Source organism: Corvus kubaryi, unplaced genomic scaffold (genome assembly GCF_017639235.1).
Source record: "Corvus kubaryi isolate FWS band 111438036 unplaced genomic scaffold, C.kubaryi_AGA036_p1.0 135, whole genome shotgun sequence".
In the NCBI taxonomy this organism is placed as follows: Eukaryota; Metazoa; Chordata; class Aves; order Passeriformes; family Corvidae; genus Corvus; species Corvus kubaryi.
In genome coordinates, this window is record NW_024580669.1 from 5,484,617 (window position 1) to 5,509,416 (window position 24,800).

General features: G+C 42.3%; 1 protein-coding gene across 2 annotated transcripts in view; it reads right to left on the reverse strand.

Moving 5' to 3' along the window:
- Positions 1 to 24,283, reverse strand: part of FRMD4A (FERM domain containing 4A) — a 359,132-nt gene extending 334,849 nt beyond the window's left edge. Inside the window, exons 1-2 of one of the 2 annotated variants that reach the window (XM_042053262.1) lie at positions 24,196 to 24,283; positions 23,783 to 23,917 (exon numbers count right to left, since the gene is read on the reverse strand). In XM_042053262.1, coding sequence (XP_041909196.1) covers positions 23,783 to 23,827 — 45 coding nt within the window. In that variant the 5' untranslated portion in view covers positions 23,828 to 23,917; positions 24,196 to 24,283. Of the gene's footprint in view, positions 1 to 23,782; positions 23,918 to 24,015; positions 24,093 to 24,195 lie in introns of those variants that run through there. The other variant, XM_042053270.1, reaches the window with a different exon arrangement.
- Between the last annotated feature and the right edge of the window lie 517 nt (positions 24,284 to 24,800).

Consider the following 24,800-nt stretch of genomic DNA (forward strand, 5'->3'; position numbering starts at 1 on the left):
ATTTCTGTGAGCAGAATGAAGATAATTAAGCTTCCAAAAAGCCAGTATTTAGTAAAAATAGCCATGACTTTACTTAGCAGCGCACAGTATTTTAAAAGAAATTCTTCAGCTTCCATCTTCCAGCCAAAGGGCACTTTTTTCATTTTTTCTACCAGAGTTATCAACTTTTCTCTATTTTGAGATCACTAGAGAAAAGCAAAGGACAGGGAGCTAAGGGTTGTCCGACATCTTTCAAGATGTACTGAGAAAGGAAGAGTTACTGTCTCTCTCCACGCAAGCACCAGAATATACTGCACTGCCCGTGTCTCTCAGACAGTTTGACACAGCCTAGTCCCACTGAACTACTTCTGATTTACACCAGCAGTACAAAGGGAGGGGGAGAGGGAAGTCAGACATCGTAAATCTTTTCACTGAATGACATTTTGAAGGGCTCGTACATCACTTTGAAACTAAGGTCTAGAATCACAATACAGATGACCTGAAGAATGGCTTATATGCCCCAAAGCCTCTTCTCCTTCCCTCAGATATCATTTGCTTTAGTTGAAGACATTAACTCTTCCTACAAAGCTGGTATCAATGGACTCACAAAGGCATTTAGAAGCCAAAGTGCCATTGACTGCAAGGCTAACACCTCCAGGATATTTACTTAATACAAACAACTAATGTCAAAGGGACAATATTTCCATGAGTTATACAGTGGTTTAACAGCCTGTTTTTCTTTGAGCTACAAGGGAATAAAGTTTCTAAATCATTTGTGAAAGCATCAGCCTTTTTATTTCATTATTTGTACTGCACAAAAGAAGTGAGTTGGCTGTCCATGATCTGGCCCTGCAAAGACACAGCTGTGAGCATGAAGAGTGATGCTCATTATCACCACCCAGCAGCTCTGCCAGGGTCCCTGGGGAAGGGACAAGATGAAGCTGTGTTTTACTCAATGCAGTACATCCCCACTTCCTATTATATTGGAGGCAGAGTAATAAAACAGGTGTGATTCCAACCTTGCCTTTTCATACAACATCAGATTCTTTTCATACAATATCAGATTTTTCATACAGTATCAGATTCTCTGCCCATTTACCACACACATTTTCCCTGCAGCTGACAGCTCATACTGAACAGAAAGTGAAGGCAACACCTCAGCAAAGTGGATTCTCCAGATCTCCATTTCCCAGATTGAGACACTTGTGTGAGTCTCACTGGGCTGCAGTAAGGACGTTGAGCATCCCACTCAGCATCACGCACAGCAACACTGTTAGACCTCAGGTTTGAATATGCTTTGGGGCAGAATTCAAAGTCTTCTTTAGGTTGAGTCTTTGGCATCCAGGCAGGTCATATGGATACCATTATGGAAAAACAGAAGTAGAAGCCCTTTCAATAGAACACAATATAAAGCAGTGCAGACATAATGTCCCACTTTAATGAGTTAATGGTAGAGAAAGAGCTTCCAGTCTGGTAACCTCATCAAGGACAGGATCTATGTCACCTAAGATTACAATCCTCAGCATAGGGCTGAGCAAATTGTCTGAGACTCCCGTCATGGCCTTTGAAGTCTAATCAACAGAGTTTAGGATACAGCTCACCTAGTCAAACTTTGGCTGCATTGATGAGAGTCTGCATTTAAATAGCTCTATTTCTGTTATAAAGGGATCCTAGGGTCACTTAGATTTATATCTTATAAGCCCTGCAATATTTCAGACAATTCCCAACCAAATGTTCCAAACAGCTAAAGATTGGTTTATTAGTGTGTAAAGAAGAGATTTAGACTTACCTAACTTGAATTGCCCAGTATGGTACTGAGGTGAGGAAAATGTTAAGTCCTAAATCACAGTAGACCTCAACTACACAAGCACAAATGGTTTAAACTTCAGGAAAATCCACCAGCTCACAAACACTACACTGTGACCACCACACAGCAGGACAATATGTTCCCACACAAGCACTGAAGCTTGTGGGGTTGAAATGAGGCTGGAAGTATCCATTATCCCGGACAGTCAGGAGGCTGGCACACTATACCTGACCAGATGTCGTATGCAAACTCAGGAGTTTTATCTAGTGATGGTGATAAAACTACTGATCTGCTGGTGACAATTTCATTGGTTCTTTAAATTGCATTAGCCATTAGCCATTACCCTACTGAAATAAAAAAGCTAATAGTTACAGCTCCAACACAACACACCATTATACGGTAATTTGGAGACTGAAAGCATAACTAATTATAGACTGCATTATGCAGCAGATACAGTGGCTTGAGACAATATTTCAAGGCAGGTGTGGGCAGTTACAAAATACTTCCAGAAACCTGAACAAAGACTTTTGCAGAGGATTATTAAACTAAGTCTTTGAAGAGCAGAAGTAGCATGTTAGCTGTGTCCTGTCCTCAAACCGTATTACTACCTTGTCACTTACTTAGCAATAGATTAAAGTGCTTTGTCCTGGAATCCTATTAGTGGCTCACACCAACACAAATTATGTGTCTTGGAGGTGCAGTGGTGCAGCTCTGTCCTACTTGTAGCGTGGGCAGAAGTGACACGAAAAAATGGTTTAAAAGCTGCAATGAAGTTATAACAGCTCAGCACAATTCTTAAAGCATGTGACAATTGTTGTCATTTTCCTGACATGTATTTACTGGTTACTAATAGCCTCTGTTTTCAAAGCTAATAAACACAAACATGAAAGTGTTAATAATGCCAGGAAAGAGGGCAGTGCGGGTAACTTGTACATGTTCACCGAGGCTGGGTTGTATCTTTGGATACAAACTCCATCCATTCTCCCCAGAGATAGGTTCAGCTGCCCTGCTCTAGCTGGAGGCTAAGACTTAGAAACATCCCTTTATCTACTGCTTTTTCTCTTAGGTGTAAATTGCATCCTTTTCCCCCACATTCCATAATTTCCCATCCCACTCACTCTGATGTAGAGTAGAATGAGAAAATAATGGAAAAGCTGTCTTTATTCCCTAAATCTAACCTGTGGCACACCCCGCTGTGTGGTTGCACAGAACCAGGATACAATCTTGTCCAGAGTTATCTCAAGGACTGAGAGATGTGCATCAATACTGATATGTCAGAATGGTTCTGGTACCTTGCTCTGGCCCCAAGAATGCAGACTTAAGCCTCACCCCAGACTGCAAGACAAGGTTGGCACAGAAATGTGCCTACAGAACCACCAGTGCCTGGGTATATGTGAATTAGAGCCAGCTAACGCAGACCTCAGAAGATGTCCTCAAAACCTGTGGGTTTATGGGTAAGAGCAAGTCTGAGGTTTCTCAACTCCCCTTTTACCAGACAGTAACCCTCTGAACACAGCCCATGTGTCCATACACAGAGGTGTAGGTCCATTTGAGCTGCCCTTTAGAACTTTACAGCTGCTACTCTAGAGATGCAGAGGTGTTCTTCTGATTCTGGGTCACATCCACCTGACAAAAGTGAATGGATGCCTTGAATATCTTGAGGGATCTCCAGTGGATCTGGATGTCTGTGACCAGGTTGCTGCCTCCCACTGACTGCACATTAATCATACCATCAGTGGGGTTCAGTTCTGCCTATAGAAGTTGCCTCCTGCCTGGAGCATCTCTCAGCTCCACTGTCTAAATCCCACTGATGGTGGTAACATAAAGCTGTGCTGCATATACAGGTATCCTAATGGAGTGTCTGAACCTATGAGCTGCCTCTTAGAAGATGTGGGTCCCAGCCTCAGTGACTTAAAGGGATCTCTGACAACTGATCTTTCAGTTTTCTTCAGATTTTAGTACTCTGCAGAAGCAGATTTATTTTGAGGTCGGTCTAACATGCAGTCATTTTTTCCCCCAGTTGTTTACACTCTTTTCAAATAACATTAAATCTAATGCAAACCAGAGGTGTGTCCAGGTGGTCTGAGAAGTTTTTGCTTGCAGAACAGTTCAAATCAATCCATACATTACAGTTGCTGCACAGCAAGTGCATCTGCAGTAGACTGTCAGCTCACCTGACTGTGCACATCAAGAGTCATGGGCACATCCACCTACAAATCCAAACCAGGCCTTTCTTCCAAGGTTGCCTCAGGAGGAACAGAAGAGTGAAGTATCTCAGCATGTCAATTCCTTCAAAACTTTTTCCTCTACTAAAGAAAAACAGCACCTTTCCTAAGGCAAAATGGAGCATTTGCTGACTGTCACTAGAATATGTATCTTACTGAGGTTGCCCATGAATCTCAACTCCTTTGAGAGTTTCTGTATAAAAAACCCTGCTTAAATCACTGAAGTAATGTTATTCTGCATTCCTTGTTTGCACTACTGGTATTATTTCTCTGATTTATATTTGTCAAGATAGATTTTAAAAAAAAGCCCCCAAGAACCATGTCAATCCTGACTGTGTTTTCTATCTGCAGACACACAGATTATTATTTAATTTAAGCCAGAAAATAGTTTATACAGTACCTTTCTCAATATCATTGTGTAAGAGTCAAAGCAGACAATCTTTTGTAACTTGGCTGTCAGCCATGACAACTTTCCTGATCCAGTTTCCATTTATTAATATTTATTGTTGCAGTTTTTTATCCTTTTCACAGCAAAATATAGTGTTACAAAAAGATTGAAAGTGTCATAAGAGACAAAGGCAACATTATGAAGAGCAAAACGTCTCTAAATTTCCAAGCATTTCTGTATTGTACATAGCACAAAACTGATGCAGTTGCATTTCTCAAGTAATAGCATCAGTACTCAAAGTTCCAAGTGTCATCATTTTATTTCAGCTGTAGAATATTTTTTGTAGAGGTTCTAAGGAAGAATATCTGAGGATAAACCTTTCCTCAGTTTGTCTGATAATATAAACTTCAAATAGGCTGGACCTAGCTGAATCATCAGGATCTGCTGATCAGCCTTGTTGAGCTTTTTCTCCACTTTTCAAAATTCACATTCTTTATCTCAGTGAAATTTCTTCTCTTCCTAATTATTCATTGAGCCATCATCTTTGTATGCATGTACCCACACACCTGACCAGCCCAGTTCCTCATAAAGCAGAGACATGATGAAGTCTGAGGACACATTTTGAACAGATGACATCTTTATGACAAGTAAACACTGGAGTTACCAGTCAGACACTCGATTGCCTAAATTATTCATGAGGACAAGCTGCATTTCTGTACTGATGATGAGCCTCGTACTCCAGGAAGAGATGTTACAACTGAGACAGTGCTACAAGCACAGTTTGTGTTTCTGTAGGATCACACCTCTACAAAAACTTGTCAGGAAGATATCAGGAACTGAACCAAGAAATCGCCAAGGATGGATCTGTCTCTTTTAGCTTTAACTACATTCTCTTTATGGTGAATGAGAGGGAAGTGGATACTTCAAAGCCACAATCTGTCCAGTTTCAGTTGCATTCTCCAAAACAGTTCAGTGCCCTAGACATAGCAATTTTCCTTTTATGGCTTTCACAGGAAAGCAGATGATCAGACCAGATGAATTCAACCCTGTGAACAACTTGCCTACACAGAGTCAAGTGATGTTTCATTGTCTGAAAAAGCAATTCAAGGGGAAAAAAAAATCTCTTTTTTCCACCCTTGTAACAAGTTCTGAGAATCTTTTTCTATGTCAGGAGCCTGGCATTTTGTCCTTCATAAGGTAGCAAAGGTAATTCACACCATAAGTTTAGAGGTGGACAACTTGCTCCAGGAATAAGTCTTTTAGGACGTGGACAGTGGCCATGCTGACCTTGTAACATGAATAAATAATAAAGATCTGTGACAACTGTGCAGTGAAATTCAGGACAGGAGTTCATTACTAAATGTCCATGTTTATTGTTTGCTCTAAGTTATAATTCTGTTTAAAAATTAAAGTCTATCTCATTAGCTCAATGAAATCACATTTCATTTCCACCTAATTTATGAGTCCTGAGGTGTTTGGACAGGGCTTAACGTGACCAAAAATTGCTGTATGCAACATCCTTTCATTTGCTTTTGGTGTGGTACATGAAATAGTCTCTTTATTTTAGAAAGCTTTTTCTTCGTGAATCAACATCATTAGCAATCAAAGAAACAACTATGAGCATTAAATGCAAATGTTTGAACTTCTATAATTTGCATATCATTAATAAGCAGGCTGGCAGAGTATGGTCATAAAGTTGACTTTGAAAGTTCCCACTGCTGTTATAGACTGAGTCATGGAAGCAACAGTGAGAGCCTCAGTTCCAACTAATTAATAGTTTTAGGGAGCCAGGAGTCCCATCTTCCATGGCGAGCAGCAGCCTGGCGCTTGCTCATCGTGGAATGAACCTCTGCTCACACAAGTTGTCCTTGGTAAGGAGGCAGAGTTTGAATCCAGTCCAGCAAGAGTTCCCTTCTTTGGCTTTATGTTCATCTTTGTGCATGGGCCAGTTACCCTAATTTCTCCTCTCTCTCATTATTGAATTAGTGGTTTGCCAAAGGACCTGGCACACTGCAGGTGGCAAAGTGGTCCTGCAAAAAGGACTTTGAACCATTTTACAAAACCATGAACATTCTGAGAAGTGAAGGAGACTGACCAAGGGCATACAGAAAATACATGCCAGTGCTTGAAAACAGGTCCTCAAAATTCAAGTCTAGTATCCAGAAGCTTAAAAAACAAGGAGTAAGACTGGGGAGCTGTCATTGAGTTATTGGTAGATTGCCTTGGGGAAGCCAAAGTAAAATACCTCATAGAATGCAGAGACAGAGGGAAAAAATTAAGGTATCAGATCAAATAAAGCTGGTTACCTTGGCTACTCAGGTTTCCTATGTCTGAACTTCATGATCTGGATGGTTATTTTCATCCTCTTAGTGAGCTGCAATGATCAGCAGCGTGATAAGAACCAAACTGGCAACTGGGAAAAAGAACTCTGATCTCTTTGATTAAAAATAATCATTAATGGAGCGGTGAAAGGCTTCAGCAGGTAGGAAGGGCTGATGACCCAGGGGGCACAAGGGGAAGGCCAAGGGAGAGAAATGCAGAACAGCCTGTCCCTCCTCTCCCTCTGGGTGCAGTGGGGACACGGCTGTGGCTCGCAGGCAAGTGCAATAACTCTGCCAAATATTGCAATCTATAGCTCACTGACCCCAAATGATTACTGCACTCCTCTCATGCGTTCAGTAATTTTCTGTCCTGATTCAGCGGGATTCAAGTGGGCAACCTGAAAGAAAATAAACTATTTAGCCCCGCTGGAAAAAATGAACAAAAAGGTGCATGCACAGCCCCCTGCTTCTGGTCCGTATTTTTTAATGTAGTGTTGGAGAATTTGTTTTAATAATATCACTGGTGCATTGTGAAATGGCCTCATCATTAAGGGAGACAGTTTGATATCCAAACAATCCTGCAGACTTGTGCCCCAGCTCAGAAAGGTGCTGAAGGACAGGCTGAGCCCCTGAGACCACTCTGGTGTTCCCACAAATTGCAGAAGCACTAAAATCTCTGCAGTGGTCAAGCAATTATTATGACACTAAAACAAAGACTTTTCTTCAAAGATAATGGACCCACAAAACAACCAGGAGTCACAGGAATCTCCACAGACAAATTTTGGTATTTTAAAGCCATTGCCTCTTGTTCTTTGACTACATGTCCTTGTAAAAAGTTCCTCTCCAGGTCTCTGGTAGGCTCCAAAATTTATCACCTTGTTTTATTTTATTTATTTCAATCAATAAATTATCCTTAACCAGTGGGTTTTCTCACTTTTTCCCTTCCAATTCTCTCCCCAGTCCCACTGGGAAGAAGTGAGTGAGTGGCTGTGTGGGGTTAAGTTGTTGGCTGGGGTTAGACCATGACAGTCCTCTAAGTTTGCTGGTCTTCCCATCTGTTCCAGCATGATCCCACAGGTACTGTTCAGCTGCCAGGCTACAACCACCACCATCCTCAAGCCAGGCCCTCAGCTTAGCCCGCGGCCAGAAAGCGACAGAGAACAGATTTTTAATTGTTCAAATATTCACCGCATGAAGCAGAGTTTTATATAAATATTTCATACCGGCAATTTTCAAGTGCGTCGCTACTCTCCACTGAATCTGCTCTATCCAGAAGGTGTCACCTATGCTGGCCACCAGAAATTATGCAAACACCGGTCTCTTCCCAACACAAGGTTGATGGTTTATTTGCATTTTAAAATTATCTCCTGTTTTTACTGCAGGCAGCAGCATTTTTTGTTGTTGAGACTGCAAACCAGATGAGTTTTAATTCTGCTCAGCTACACAAACACATGCATGTGTTCCTCCAGTAGCCAGCAACAAAAGCGAAACAGACGCAACTTCTATAAGCATCAAACATAGCCTGCATACCCGAGGTACATAAAAATGTTTGGCACAGTTCAAAAATTTATAGCAACCCTTCTAGTGCAAGATGCATCACAGCAAAATCTTGATTTGGCTAAGTATTTGATACTCTCATGCAGCCATTACTGCTAACAGGATTCATAAGTCACATTCCTTTAGCATATGCAACTTTAAAGGGGACCATTCTCTTCATATTTAAATCTCCCTATAAATTTCCCCAGAGGAAAACCTGCAATGGAGCAGTTATCCTTGCCAGCCAAGGGAGACAAATGTCCAATTTACAGTGATCTAAAAGATTTGAACTTGAGGATGAAAAGGAAATATTAATTTTTTTACCATGTTTGCAAAGTTTCTCTTAGAATTAAGTTCCTGCCTCTAACAAGAGCCCAGGTGCCGCAATAGTGCAAACACAGCAGCAGGAGGGTAACATAGAGGTGCATAATTGTGGGTGAGGGAATAAGGTTTAGATGACCCTGGCTGATTATTGGGATGTGGAAGGGAGATAGCAGTGAATTCCTAGCAGGAGGAGCAAATCCACCTACCACTGCCAGTGATGCCTCATCCTGTGCTAAAAACTTAGATATACCTCCAAAACATGATATTTCTGGGTTTTTGAGATCGTTGTAAGGATAGCGCAATAGGGAATGATAAGACCACTTTAACTGTTGGATTTGAAGCAGCTGAGGTTACTGTTCTTCAGCTGACACCCAGGAGTTAAATTCTATCTGCTGCAAAGCAAAGGAAAATCAATTCACACAGAATGTCAAAGAAGAGCATTGAGAGCAGAAGGGGAGCATCCACATGGCCAGAGACTGCATCTCAGCTGGGATGCAGGTAACACCTAACTGGCCTGATCCCTTGGATGACAAAGATCATCCCACAGAATCCCATTCCAATTCCCTGCAAGCTTAATTTTCAGCTACGATTGACTTCTGTCCTGTGGAGGATTTTCTCCCCCACAACTAGAAGGAATTATTTTTAAGAAAGACAGAGACCTGTTAGGACAAGTGAGCCATTGATTTCTGCTTCTCACTAAAGCCCTTCAAACTCCTAAGGGAAAACTCTGATGGGAAACCTTCCCCAAAACTGAAGAACAGAATATTAATGTGCAGAAGCAAAAATAAAATTTGTTTCAGCCATGGCCTGTGTCTTGAGACATGTTGCATTAGGTTTTAGATGAGGATATTGACAAAACCCAACTTAACTCGAAGAGAGATTTAAAGATCTAATAGTATCTCTCTCGTACTCACCAATTTAGGACTCAGTACAGCCTGTACTTGCTGCTTACCAGCAGGACACCTTCAGATAATTTGATTCTGGCAATAACACAACCCTTTTTCTAATCACTGCAGACTCCAGCTCCCCCACCAGATGTTGTGCTCTGGAAGCCCTCGCTGTGGTTTCTCTCACTGTGGTGCCTTTGTACACGCTGCAGCTCATATCTGCCCCGCACAGCTCCACATGACAAAAATGAAGACACTTTATGTGAAGCTTTGAATGCTTCTCTGGGGGGAAGCTGCCTTCCTATTTAGACTGACAGGACCAGAGTTGAATCAAACAAAGCTGTAGCAGAAGAGGTTTTGAGGCGAGAACACTTGTTCCTTCCCACAAGGAGGTCCTTCCAGCCCACTGCCTGGGGGAACAAGGCTCTGGTCCCCTAGGGTTGCTCACATATTTTTGGAAGTCCTATGGGAATCACAGGATGCAATTGGTTAGCACAGAAAATAAACTCAGCAGTGTTGCAGAGGGCCAAAACAACTCTAAAGGCTTCTGATGAATGTGTGTGTTGTCACCTGCATGTGATGTCTTCAGAGGAGTGAGGTGTCACCAGAGCTGCTGATGGGCAGCTGCTGTTTGGAAGGCTGGTAGGTGCCATTAACCTGCCAAACATTCCCATACACATTGTTTTGTTTTCCACAGAGATTTTGCCCCCAAAAATGGAAATCACCATCATTGGCTCTCCTAACCCTGAGGGGGTGTGAGCTCCAGGAGGGCTCCATATCAAAGTCTCCCAGAGCACAGCCCCCAGGACCACAGGGTAATGAAGGATCCACAAGGCAAATCTTTCTGCTTTCCCTAAGTTTCCTGGTTTGGGAAGCATTCTGTTGGATGACAGGAGTCCTGTGTTCTACACTCCTGCTCCAAGGATGAGTTCTTCACTTTTTCTAACACCTGTCCTATACAAACACAAACATGCTGCAGAAGCTGCAACCAGCATCTCCCTGAATTCCCACTCCCAAACGGGTACTGCAGCTCTCCCTTCCACTGCTATAGTCTCTTAGTCCTTCATGCTACTGAAAAGAAAGCAGTTCCATATATTCAAGTCATTTTTAGGAATGGCAAACCTGGTAAGTAACCAGTGAAGGTTAATTTTGACCTTTTGATTTGAATAAAAGCTTAAATTTGTCTTTGGAGTTTCATTTTGAACCATGTGAATTAAACAGTGATAGAACACTCATTTTGTGTTAACATGAACTAAGCTTTTCATCCAGCCAGTGACTAATGCAAAACCAATTTCTCTATGGCTGATTTATTTATATGTAGTACAGTGCAACTAAGAGAATAAGCCACACTTCAGACAAGTGGGTAGCAGCAAGACAGTGGTATTGCTGAGTTAGCACAGGGAGGTGCTCAACCTTCTGCTCAGAGGATCTGGGATCCCAGTTTCGTGCTGCCTCCATATCTGAGCAAGTTTCAGCTCTGTTTAATCACAGTCCAGTCCACTCTGCACACCCTTCTCTATAATAATGTCTCCTAATTTCTTGTCTGCTCAACCCAAGCACTGCACCATATCTGCTGTGAGACTGCAACCACCCCTTCAGGGGTGACCTTCTCAGTAAGTATAAGCCAGATCTGAAGATGAATCTTTATGCAATAAACATATCCAAAAGCTTGCTACATGAGTGAGTGAAAGATACATGAAATAAAAATTTAAAATAAAATCAAATAAAATGTTCAAGAACACATGAGCAACAGTGTGAAATGTCTTCCCTTCACATCTTGTCATCTCTCCATGTTGAAGAGCCCAGTTAGACCTCAACAAGAAGAAACATGCATAAAATTACCCATACATTGTGCTGTAGCTGGATTTCTGATTGTGTTTATCCCAGAGCACCCATCAAGGCTGTGACTAAATGACTCGTGAAGAAAAGCGGTTCCTCTCCCTCCTGCAAATGTTCAACATCATTAACATAGTCAAATTCTCCTGAATTGTCTCTCTGGTTCTCTTTAACTTGGTGGATTCCTGCAGACAGCAACAGAGATGTGAAAGAAAACTTGAACAGAACCGGACTGATCTGTTGGGCACTGCACCTCGTTTGCTTGGATTTGACTCCATCTCTCCTCCCCAAACCATCCTCTGCATCCTCTATGCTGCTGGCAAAGAACGACACAAGTCCAGTTTCAGGATAAGTGGCTAAAATGGCCCATATTTAATTATATAAATCAGTTTATATAGCTTTGTTCACAAGGGTGGCATGACCCCATTGGTCGCTTGACCATCCACCTCTCAGGTTGATTAGCAGAGGCTCTGACACCCATTTCAAAATATTTTCTTCAGTGTATCAAAGCAAGACCAGCATAACAAGTTTGCGCCTGTGAGATAAAGCCTTGGTTTACAAATACCTCAAACTGTTTCTCAGCTAGCTTGCATGAGAAAGAAAAACTCCACAGGATGCTGCAGCAGCTGGAAAATTCCTCTGCTCCTAGCTTTTTAGTATCCACACCCTTGTGCTTTCTTTCTGCTGCACCCTCAGCCTTTCACTTGGTCCTTTGCTTAGACTGCCTCAGGAGTCACACTCTGTAACCATCAGCATGATGTCCCTTACCTACAAGCACACTGCTACCTTAGAGACATGGAGACGTGAGAGCAAGTGTTCAGCCTCTGGAAAACACAAGGGATTCTTTTGGATTACGCTGAGTACAGCCAACACCTCACAAAAAGGGAACAAGTTGCAACACAATGGGCCTTGGTTTCTCTGGGTGCCCAGAGAGCTGACTTTTCCTGGGAGCCAGGCATGGGCTTAAGAAACGATCATTGAGAATGTTACTTGCAGCAAAGCCAGATTCAGGTTCTATATCACCATTTTTTCCTTCTTTTGAAGCGAATGCAAAGCCCTGGACAATCATTGCCGCTTCATAGTGAGTTTAACTAATGTGTTTAAAAGCCACTGCTGTCAAAAAGAAGGGCAGCAATATGAAGTAGAGCCACTAACCTCCTGCCACTGAGGTGACTGGTCACATTTTGCTGTTATTTCAGCATGAGCAGATTCAGGTCTAGAGTATTCTCAGAAGAACTTTAGAAACCAGTCATAGGGTAAAATTACCACCTGCTGATTGATCAAGATTTTAGTGATTGAATTTTGAACTGGAAAGACAGTGGATTAAAAAGAAAAAAAGTAGCATATCTCTGTTTTCCCATCTGCTCAGAATTCACTGCTGTGGTTTCTATCTCTGTTTTGTATTAAATTGTCTTTGCCCTAGAGAAGATAGTTCTTTTGATGTTACAGTTGACCTTTTGGTTTTACTCTACATAAAATTCTTCCCCTGAAGAAGGTTTCTATCTTTGCAAAAAAGGAGCAGAAAATAAAATAACTCTCTCTTTTTTTTTTTTTTATTCTTAGCTACAAGCTGCATTGCAATCAGTGTTACAAAGGTAACCAGATTTTGCATCAGCATTTTATGTTTTCCCAACAAGCTCTCCTATATTAAGCCATGATCCTATGGGAATAAGCCACTCCTTTTGAAAACTTGTTCTTTTACTTACTCACTAGATTTCTGTAAGATTTTAGTCTAGCTATCTGCAAATTATCTTTTAATGAATCCATCTCCTGAGTATTGAGGATGGTAGTGATACTTCTTTTAGGAACATGAGAGGAGGAAAATTCTCACATGGGTATTCAGGATCATACTGTATAAACAATTACAGCATTCAATGTCTGCAGAAAATCAAGAGGCAAATCAGCAGTGAATATCAATTATACATCTGCTGCATCACAGAGGCAGATGGCACTTTAATTGTACATCCGAAACATTATGGACAATTTTCCCCAACCCAGCCTCATGGAAATAGTGGCTTTAGCACCTAAAAATATCAGGAGAGGGTATGTATGCAATGACTCATCTAAGAATTCATTTCAGTTTGAAGATAAATATTCCACCAGTATACCAACAACAATCTTCAAGATTCATAGCTCATATGCAGCAAACGTGCTGTCTTGATCTAGGTAAAAACTTATATTGATGGAAAGCAATGGGGCGACTGAACAGCTCACACCACTCAGCTCAGAGTGTGAAATCGTCAAAGAGTTTGAAGATCAATGAGACAAATTCTTTTGATTGCATCTGTAGAAATTGGAAATGTCATGGAGATAAGTAGAATAATATGGATTTACACTCTATTCCCAGCATGATCCTAAGAGAAGAAAGCACAAATCCTTCTCCCTCAGACAGGAATGGTTTTGTGCAATGAGGGAAGTTTTATGGAACTTAAACAGATTCAACTACAGCTACTGACCATGGAAAATCAATTGACACCAGCCTGCATATGAGAGAATGACACTGACTACCCAGAGACTGTTGTGCTAATGCACAAATACCAAATGTGTCGTGAATGCTTATTTAATTAAAGATTATTAAAAATTAAAACTGACTCTCATAAGAGATTACTATACTATTCAATTTGCAAAAGCTTTGGCAATTAAGCCACTCCTAGTTTATTATACATGGACAATGATGCTGATTTCAAAAAGGACATTTTCCTTATTCCCATCATGTACAAAACTGCTAGGTTTTTCAATTTGTCCGTGGAGTCATACAGTCTTAAAATATTCAGTAACTCTGCAATCAGTTTACATTTCATCGTGCAAGTGGATAGCACTCATTTCCTCCTCTTCCCCCCAAATATATCCATGCTTAGCCACAGCAGGCACATTTTATTTGCAATGTGAGCACAGATACATTTTCTTGGAAGAAATGCAGAAAGTTAATGTTGTAACCTGTATTTGGAAGGGGTAATCCCTAAATAGAGACAAACCAAACAGGAACATTCAAAACAGGATCCATGTCCAAGAAACCAGGCACCTCTGGACTTTGCAGTTAAGGTTTTATTCCTACTGGTGAATCAGAGCTCTCACAGAAACTTCACATGGATGATTTTTTATTTAGATCTTCAAATTTAAGTGGGACATCCAAAAATCAGAAACTCCCTAAACTGACCTAAGCCCTGCCTGACCAAAGAAGTCTAGTAGCACAGTTTTGATGGGAGAATAGCTGAAAACATTCCCACAATACAAAAACATTTGTGTTGGAACCAATACAAGCAGCATGGTTAGTTTATTATTTCTTGCAAGACAGTGAATGATAATAGATCCAGAGGGAGAGTTGAAGAGGGGCATTCCATCAGCAGGGGACTCAGAACAAGTAACCCTTTGCTTACATAAGGATGGTGACAAAAGAAGTTTCTATATTGATCAAGAGGGCAAAATAGTCTCTTTATATAGATTATTTAACTCCTGACTCCAAACTAAAATTTTGAAGTGGGGAAGAAAAAAGCCAAACACTGCTAGGAACATCAGCATATTACTAAATTTCCCCATTCTTTTTCTTGTGCCATCACTGTGTCTTATTCAGTCTGTAATTTTGTCTATTTAGAGCCGAAGTGCCTGCTCACAAAGTCATTAGAGCCAGCAGTCTCATAATACTGATTCAAGGACTTTGGTCTCTGCAAAATACTCACCCTATTTTAAACACATGATTAGAGAAAACAGCATTCAACATAAAACTGTTTTTAAGGTAGTAAATAAGTGCTATTATTACTAATATCTTGTTAAAGTACTAAAAAAAGTACTAAAAATGTTTCTTTTTTTTTTTTTTTGTTCCGTTAGCACTTTGTCTTGAACAAAAAAAAAAAAAAGGAATTCTCAACTACACCAGGGGAGGAAATAAATTAGTCCTCACAACTGTTGTTTTTTAATTTTAGTTTTCAGTAGCAATATCATTCTGCTGCTCTGGAGACTTTGACCTACAGAGCAGTTTGAGGGACAGCACAAACACAAATCTCCCTATGGCTCCTTCTTGATTTGGGAGTTGGAAGCCCCTCCAGAGATGACAGGATAACCAAAAGAAAGGCTGTTTTACATGAGAAGGCTGATTTTGGTCCACCACCAAAACCTTGGAAACCCAATCCAAAGCAGAGATATCAGGGCACAAACACCACTGGTTCCACATGGTGCAACAACTGCCCCATTTACCCCACAGCCAACCACCCAGAGTCTGTGCCTTGCTGCTAAAGAAGCCAACATGAGGGATCTGTTGGGTTTTCACCGGGGCTTTGTCCATCCCCCTGGGATTGACAGCACAAACCTGTGTCAATCCTTTGGGAAGGCCAATATTTCAGGCCACATAAAGCTAAACGAACAACCTCTCAGCAACCTCTCACCCCCTGAAAGTGAATGTAAATGCAGAATAATTGGGAAGAGCCTTTGCACCCAGTTATCTGAAATGAGACTAGAACAGGGAAAATGGGTTCTTGAAAAGATCATGCCAACTCTTTTCTATTACAGTAGCTTATGTAGCAGCAGTAATAATGACCTTCACTAGACATTTCCTTGAGTACTAATGACCTGGGGTTAATGGCCCGAGGCGTAGTTTTATGCAGTCAACTCTTGCAGCCAGCAATTAATTACCAGGAAATACAATGTGCTCTGACCACTACGGCTCAATTAGCCTCATATTATTAAAAAATGAAAAACTTGTCAATCTTATTTACTGTAAAGGTGTCCTGGATTTTATTTTAGCATATTAGACTAAAAAACCCCTTGAACCTATATTAAGCCAAACATATGTTCTACAACACTCCTCCATTAAGTTTGCGCAAATTACGGGGAGCTAAAGCCGAGTGTCTTGCAATACGAGGGTTATCACAGCCTGCCCACAGACAGAAAAATATTGTGGAGCAAGGCTCTGTGTGAATTCTGCCTCTGTGCTAGAAAAGTCTCCCCCAAAATAATTTTCATCTCTCTGGTGGTTGTAAATGGATTGAGAGAAGGGAGAACAGTGAGGAACACATTGCAGAGAACATCCCTTCAGTGGCAAGAGGTGGGCAGTGTGTGCTGGAGTAAGGAAAGGAAGAAGAAGGGCCATCTGGCTTTTGGCAAATTTTGGGGTGCCCCAATATCCCTGCAACAGATTTACAAAGATATTGGGGTAGATTATTTTTGCATCCAGGTTTGTGCTCTCCCAATTCATGTTCATTCACTCCGTTTTATTGTTTCGGCAAGGCTTTTATAACATGCCCTGAAAACCAAGCACTGTGGGCTCAAGTGTCATTGTTCCTGGTCAGTTGTTTGTATTTCAGCACTATCACTAGGTTTTGGGGACCTGAAGAGCTAAGGCCAGGCACTGGAGCTAGCACCAGGAGATGCTGGCTTTGATTTGGGAATTACCAGCTTCAATCCCATGAAGGATGCAAAAAGCTGATCAGATTGTGCCTGTAGATCCACCCCTCTAAATAGGTTTCTGGCATTCACTGTGGCTTTTGTTTCCATGAAATACAGACACTCTGTGGGTGTCTTTGTGCCTGGGAGGCTTCTCAAGGAACAACTGGTACCACAGTGCCTTCCAGCAAGTCTTGGTCTCAGGCGTTGCTGTTGGACAAGTGCATGCTAACAGGGTTCTGAGCAGGACTCCCTAATATGATAAAGCCCTTCCAAAAAGCAAGCAGGAGCTTTAATCACATGCTTTGAGAGCTGTAGTTTCAGGCCAGAATTCATTTAAATAAGAAAATTCATATCTCTTCAAATAGATGTTGAGTTCAGCTTAGTTTGATGCTCAGTGCCATTAAAACCTCTTTGTGAAATGGCTGATTTCAGTGCACTTCTGCACGTTTCTGTGCTTGCTGAAAGTTAAAAGCAGAAAGAATTAAGACGTGGGGGCAAAATGTATGTGTCTGTCAGCAGAAGCAGAGGGAGGTGTTTGTCCAAGGTTTGCCAGTGATGCCAAAGGCGGAAACACACATTCCCTGGCAGCCTTTGTGGTGGCTTTGGAGAGCTGGGAACAGCATGCTGGCTGTTGAGAGCACAAACCTCCATCCACTCTCCCTGACTGACCCCCCCATCCAGCTTTTGGTGGGGGATCAGCCACTAACTGTGGTGGCTTTTGTTTTCAGCAAGACACATGACACAAAGCAGCTATTGCTGGTGCTGGCAGGACTGGCCACTTGAGCACAGCAGCTTTAGGTGCCACATCACAAAAATCTCCATTTTCATGGGATGTACTGAGGAAGGATCCACATGGGACTTTTGTACATCTCCGAGCCCTGATGTGCTAACCACGTCAGCTTGTCAGCAGGCTGGATCACTGCCATGCTGAGAAATTATGAGTACAGTAATTACAGAAGTATGACATTCGTAACCAGAAGGCAAAGAACAGGAAAAATTGCAATTGTCCAATGTTACAAGTCCTTCCCATATACTAATAGCTATTTATAACCTCACATCTTTATTAGGGCAATTATAGCTTTTTTTAACGTTTTATTTTAGTTTAGGGATATCAGTCAAATTTCCCAATGCATTCTCTTTTTAAAAAGCCAAAGCAATATGATTCTTTTGTATACTGTCAAAAGAAGTAGACATATTTAGAGGTCTTTTCAATTTGTTAGTATGTTACTTTTCATTTAATTGTAGAAATGCTCCTATTAATCATAATGATCATTTACTCAAGTGCCCACTAATTCTCTTCTACAAATAGCAATGCTCTATAGAATTGGAAAAAAATAAAATCAATGGCCACATCTCTGATGAGATAATTTTATCAGTTATTCAGAATGAGCAGCTAGAATACAAAGCAAAAGCCATATACATAATAAAAAAAGAGATAATCCAGTAATCCCTCTTTCTCCTTTTATAAGGCATAGTAACAAATGTGAGAATTCAGATGTGCAAACATTATGGTCTACTTCTTCAACAGCATGCTCAGGCAGAGGGACAAGGAAAAGAAAATTGATGGCTTGCACTAGAGCAGAATTGAAGGATAACAATTTTATAGTCGTGCAGCTCAGATGGGTAAAAGGTGACATCCACCACAGGGAAGCCAAGAGTAATGCCGGGGAGTGTTTAATCTCATTTAGCTGAATTAAATCACTGTGTTTGAAGTCTTACTACAAGTTTACAAAGACAAATAGTAAAGTTCAGAAATAATTCAGTGCTACAGGGGAAATTATCAACAAGAAATGGCTAAATTCCCAGTCCACGGTAGCATGCAGCCACACAGCACCAAGCAGGAATTTGCTGCTCTCATTCTCTCCTCTAAAAGAGCAACCAGCACAGCTCAGCTATTGCTGCTCGTGAAGCCCATTAGCAAATTACTGCCTGGCTGGAGCAAGGACAGAGCCAGGGAGGAAGGGAGATTCCTGCCAGCACAGACCCTCCCCAGCGACCCCCGGGTGCCGGGGTACGTTATCATCTCCTGCCCAGACCTTCTGGGAAGGCTGCGGGTGGAGCCCACACACCTGCGCGGTGGAAATATCTGTGAAAGTAGGGTGGAGAGGGCTGCATAATCACCTCCCCTTGCTGTGCAAGTGTCCCCACAGACCTCATTTTGGGCATGAAGCTGAAGAGGGCCAGATGTCAGCGGCACAGCAGGATCCCAGGGGAAGGCGTTATTCATTCCCAAGCAATGCTGCTCACACCCAGAGTGGCGAGTATTGGTCACGCACTGCTGACATGTTATCCCGCCTCAGCATCAGCTGAGAGCTGCATTAACCTCCTCACCACGCCACAGAATGCAATGAGTGGGTTTTGTTTCCATGGAAAGAGCGTGTCAAGCATTGACCTTCCAAGGCAGCGTGGCCTGTAGATAAGGTTGTGGCAAGGAGGTTTGAATGTCTAGGGCTTTTGCACACTGTCAATGCAGAAATAATTTAAGCCTGAGATGAGAGAGGCAGAAAATGACCTCATCCTTCCACTGTAACCTTGCTGCTCCCAAAGGTTTTAATATGATCCTCCAAGCTGAGCCGTGCTGCTGCAATCTGTCTAGAGGTTTGAGGGGGACAGAACACAGCTTTCTGGGGGGAGGGGGCAGTCCTAGGTCTAAATGGGGCTTGGAAGCTCTATATCATTTTAGTTACCAAATTTGTCTTCACAGGGGTGGACTTCAGACATAAAATGTAGCAGTTAAGCATACGAAATAATTTATGGAATATCTGGAATGCTGTCAGGTCCAACAGCTCAGAAGCCAACCAAGAAGGGCATGGCCCTCATAGGGTTTAGTAAGGATGCAGTTAAATCTTGGAATGTGTTTTAAGAGCAATTCTGTAGAGTTCAGTGCTACACTTCAGAAAAATTATCAGATCAAGGAGGTTCACGCTGTTTTGAGGACTCCGGTGTTGTTTCGCTTGAGGGATGGAAGGATGATTCAGGACAACCCTCTCAAAAAGGAGGAATCACATCAGAAATCTGGAATTTTCAGTGGACAGTGGCAGTCAGATGCCAATTAATTCTGATGCAGTTTAGAAACTGAGCAGTTTTCACATCTTTCTGTTGCAGGAGTCTGTCTCCCAATAGAACAAGGAAACACCAAGGTCAGAAGCCTCAATACTGTGCTGGCCACCCAACTTCTCACTCTTCAGCCTGGGCATTGTGAACACCACAGACTGAGTTAATGCTCCAAATTCCCTGCTGGCCTTTTTCTCCCTGAACTACAGAAATAACCAAGTCCCATGTAATGAAGGAATCTCACATACACCCTATTCCAGCCTCAGTTTGGATGCAACTCATTCAAGACCCAAAATAATGAATTTCACCATGTGAAAGCATCACATGAAGACCCCTGAAATTAATGATGCTCCTCCAAACACAAGCAGTTACCATTAATTTACAAGTGTATTTATTTTCTAATGTTATACTGTTATTTCTTCAAGGAAAGTATTTGTATATACAGATCAGAAAGAGTAAAGCTGGATTATAACCAGGGAAAAACTTCATTTTGATGAAGAGGGTGAGAGCAGCTAGCTGGAGCTAGAAGCTGAAGCTTTACTGCAAAGAGAGAACTGTGCTTCTCTTCCCTGGCATTTTAAGATCATTTTAGATTAATTCGTAAACACTGAGCTGTATACCTTGCTCATTGGAACCTCTGTTGTCATTTAACACAGATTAATTAGTGTTAGTGTTATGACCTAGAGTAGTTTGAAGGTCAAGTCCTTAAGATGTATTTTCATGAGATGCAGTAATGCTGTCTCAGGAGACACCAGGTATCGTAACTTATTGTGCTGTTAAACTATGTGCAATCAACATGTCTGCAGCTTTAAAATTTTACAATATACTAATAAGATAGACATAAAAACCTATTGGTATCACTCCCATCAGTATTAATGATCTTAACACAGCAGGTGTTATCAGTCCTAACAAAATATTTGTTATTTCATGCTTAGAGGCTCCCCTCTCTTGATTCACAGAAGCTGAGGAAGCTCTGTTTTAATGCTTTGATAATGCTACAGGCAGAGCCACTTTGGACACAGTTCAGCCCAATTTCCTTCATACTGAACCAGGCAACATCCCTCATCTTCTGTGATTTCTGGAGCAAGGTAGAGGCAGGAGTCCTGCAGACCAGGCACAATCCAGAGTCATTTGCAGTACGAGATATTTACCAGAATGGATAAGTTACAGTTATATTTGCAGATTGCAGTCTTTGTATGAAAACAATACATTTATTCTAGGAAAATATATGTTTAAGACTGAAAATCTCCTTCATTGAGCCTTGTTCCCTGGTCTGGGAGGAAAATAAAAAAAGAAGAAGAAGAAATAATCACTACAAACAGAGGGAAAGGCACACTTGAGTATTAAACTGGCTAGAAACCATCATAAAAACAAAAAGCAATTAAATTTAGATTAATTAATTATATAGTCAATATTTCTGTCACTAAAGAGAAGTGGGATCTGTCCAACTAAGACGGCAGGTGTAATGAGATAATGGCTGCACAAGAAATGTGCAACTCCCCACTGACCTGCTGCCTGGGAGCTGCTCTGGGCCACACCAACACCATGTCCTGGGTAGCATTTACTGGACACAGGTAAGTCACCATGAGCTGTCGTCACGGCTGGCACCCTGAAGTGCCACCTGGTCCCATGAGTGCCTCTCTGCTGGGGCACACACGTCCTACAGATGGTCCTTCTATAGGAAAGAAAGCCCACACTCCAGAGATGTCCATCTTCCTTCATCAACCAGAAAGGCTTTTGGGATGAGCAAACTCCTGATTTGGATCACTTAGTGCATCAAATTCCAGGAAAGGCAATGAATGGCTCTGTACCTCGGTTTCTTTACTTGCAGCACAAAGTGCTCTGAGGTACTCCATTGAGAAGGAATATTTTCAGACTATGATGCAGCACTGCCAAATGCTGCTGATTATGTCTCATGAAAAGTGGATGGTTGGATGCACATTCTGCATCCTATTGCAGAGGAAATGCAGTACTGAAATTCTCCTCCCTGCTAAAAGAAAACTCTCTCACTGGAGAATGCTCACTGAAGTATTAAAACCTACTTCTGTGGACTTCCCAAAGACATCTAATCTTTAAATCTCTGGAGGGTGGCAGTTTTAGAAGAGATGCCATCATAGCTGCTAATTGTGGGATGAATTATGCAAGAATTTATTATTGATTCAAGGGGAGCCTGCTAGAGCGTGCAATCAAAGCCAAGGCAGAGCAGAGGGGAAAGGATGAGGTTTCTATAGTTAACTAAGCTGATTCACAACCCAAGAAAAACCCAAGGCAAAAAAGCAGTTTGCAAAGTGGAGCATTTTCCACAGCAAATCACCTTTTCCACACCCACAACCAACCTCTAGTGCCAGACCATGCCAGAGCAGTGCATGAATCCACTCTCAGCCCAGAAATACATCTCACCCCTACCAGCCCCCAGCCATCCACAGGGTCAAAGGCAGGGACCACTTTGGCTGGGGACACCCAACTCAGCCTATCCACATGGGTCTGTGCCCAAGGTGAGGACACCCAAGGAGTTCTGGTTACAGGCCAGAGCTGCAGAAACACCCGACACACCTAAAAATAACAACCGAGGCAAGGCCGTGTAGCCACAGAAAGCCGCATTTTAGAAGAGAATTATTTGCTGACAGCTTGGCACTGCCCTGAAGTTTGACAATGTCTATTCAAGGAGTACAGAAATTGGGGAAAGAGAGGTTCAACTAGAGAATTCAGAGGGTACTGAAACTAAAAGCATATAGAGCCCAAACAATGACACAGGAGTTACAGACACTCAACAATTTATTTTTGAAAGAGAAATTAGAAAGAGGTCGTTTCGGAAGCCAGGAAGGCCAGAAGTAAGCAAGAGGAAATAAAAAGAGCTTGCACAGCAAGTCAGTCACTGACAAATATAAAACAAACCATGTGGAGGCTTAATAGCATGTTTAGCATTTTGAGTAATGGACATAAAATTTGCTTTTCTCAACTTGACCTTTGTTAACAACCTTAGGCACTGCAGGGCTCTTATCCTGCAGCATTCCCTTTACTAAACTCATCATGTCTCTGAGTGCTAGGGACCATTTCCTAATGCAATCAGAAGAGAGATCAGTAATAATGACAATAATTATATAAATATGTATATAATGCCTACATATCCATGCATTCTCACGCACATGTGCACACACACACATGCTACTTGTAACAACTCTCCAGTGGAAATGTTACAGTGACATTTAGGTAGAAAAACATCCAGCAGAGATCTAAAACACTAAAACCATCTCTGATGCTGCTGCACAGAGAATGGCAACAGAAGTACCAGAGGGGGAAAAAAAAAAAAAATCAGTAAAGCTAAGCAACTCTCTAATACCCCACCAAAAGGGTTTATTTTAATTGCAGCAGGACACTAGCATGTTTCTAGAGTCAGGCATGTGTTCTGCTAAATAATCTTCTTTAAAATATTATAAATATGCAGAACTTTCAGAAGTAGGTCAGTGGCTCAACATGTTGTAGCAAATAGCTCAGATAAATACCAGTCATTACCCTGTGGTCTGCAGTCAGTAGGAGATCTGACACACTCTGCAGCAAGCTGAATGGCCATTCACTGCATTAGAGGACCATTCCCCAAGTGATACCACAGCTGAGTCTGGTCACAGCTAAAAACATGCCTCTCAACCAGCAGAGAAATCAAGCTCTCCGTCTCATCTTTTAAGTTGTCTCACAATCAGCAAGGGCAAAAGCAGGAGAAAGCAGGAGGACGTGAGAATTCAGGACACAGATTTAATGAGCTAAATGAAATCTTCTGCTCAGGATAAACCCCGAATGCAAGTGCCAGCTCTGCTGGAAAGGTGACTTCAAAATCCTGCCTTGAGCATTGGTCCAGATGTGCTAAAACCCATCGTGGGAGGAATGTCTCTGCAAGCCCCAGATGAGCCCTTTGCAAAGTTCCCTGGGACCTGTAAAAGCCAAGCACTGGCTCACACAAAATCCTCCTGTGGATTTGGAGCCCTGAATCCATGCGGTGCAGCTCCCCTCGCCCACCCCCCCTTCCCAAATGGATTTCAGCAAGCACTTACCATCAGCAGGCTCAGAGCAGATTCGGGAGCACGCTGCACAGCCATCTCCTCTCTTCCTACATACAAATCCTCCCCACGACTTGGTCAGCCCTCGGCCCTCCGTCACAGCAAATCATCCACAGAGACCACAGCTAACTGCAGGGAGAGAAACCCCAAATCAGGGTCGGAGAGCATTTGCAAGAGGAGGAGAGGATGGATGAGGGGGTGGGGAGGAGAGGAGGGAAAGAAATAACCTTCACAGCCAGGGAAAGAAGCTTAAGCTAGGCCAAATTTTACACTAGAGAGAAGAGGAAAATGAAACAGAGAGCCGGCTGGAGAAACAAGATATCAGGAACTGCAGGATATTTAAAGCTCAGGCGCACGCCACCACAGAAAGCAGCAGCAGCAGCATAGGACATGTATCAAACACCTACATGACAGGTTAGGTCCAAGCCATCCTCCCCCTGCCCCAGCTCGCAGACTGTAATTAATTGCTCTTAATTGCCATGGTCCTTCCTCCACCTAAATAAATCCTAGGTAGCACAGAAGTGCCGTGCCCCTGACTCTGCATTTTCCTCCCTGCCCTGGTGATGCTAGCGCAGAAACAACGTCAAATATCGCCACGTACCGCTTCCAACAGGGTCAAACCTCTTCTCGCAAAGCCCTGCTTCGCCTGCTCAGGAGAGCAGACGCCTGCATAACACAGGCATGAGCAATGAGAGCAGACAGAGCCAGGAAGCACCCGATGCTCACTTGAGAGCAACAATTACCTTTATCGTATTCGAGCGAGAGCTGGGTTACTCACTGACCCTTTTCACCTTACGCCCCCCAAAGAAAGTCTCTTCCTCCTCCTTCCCTCCAAATGGACTCAGCTCCCCATGGAGCTAACACACTTCCCAGAAACATGTAATTACACAGGCTGTTGTGTTAGCGCTCTGATCACGCTGCCTGTACCGCATGGAGACGGCAGCCAGGCAGCCCCCCCTTCCCTCCCTTCCCGAGGAGAGACGCGCTGCCATCCCCCGCCGAGCTCCCGCAG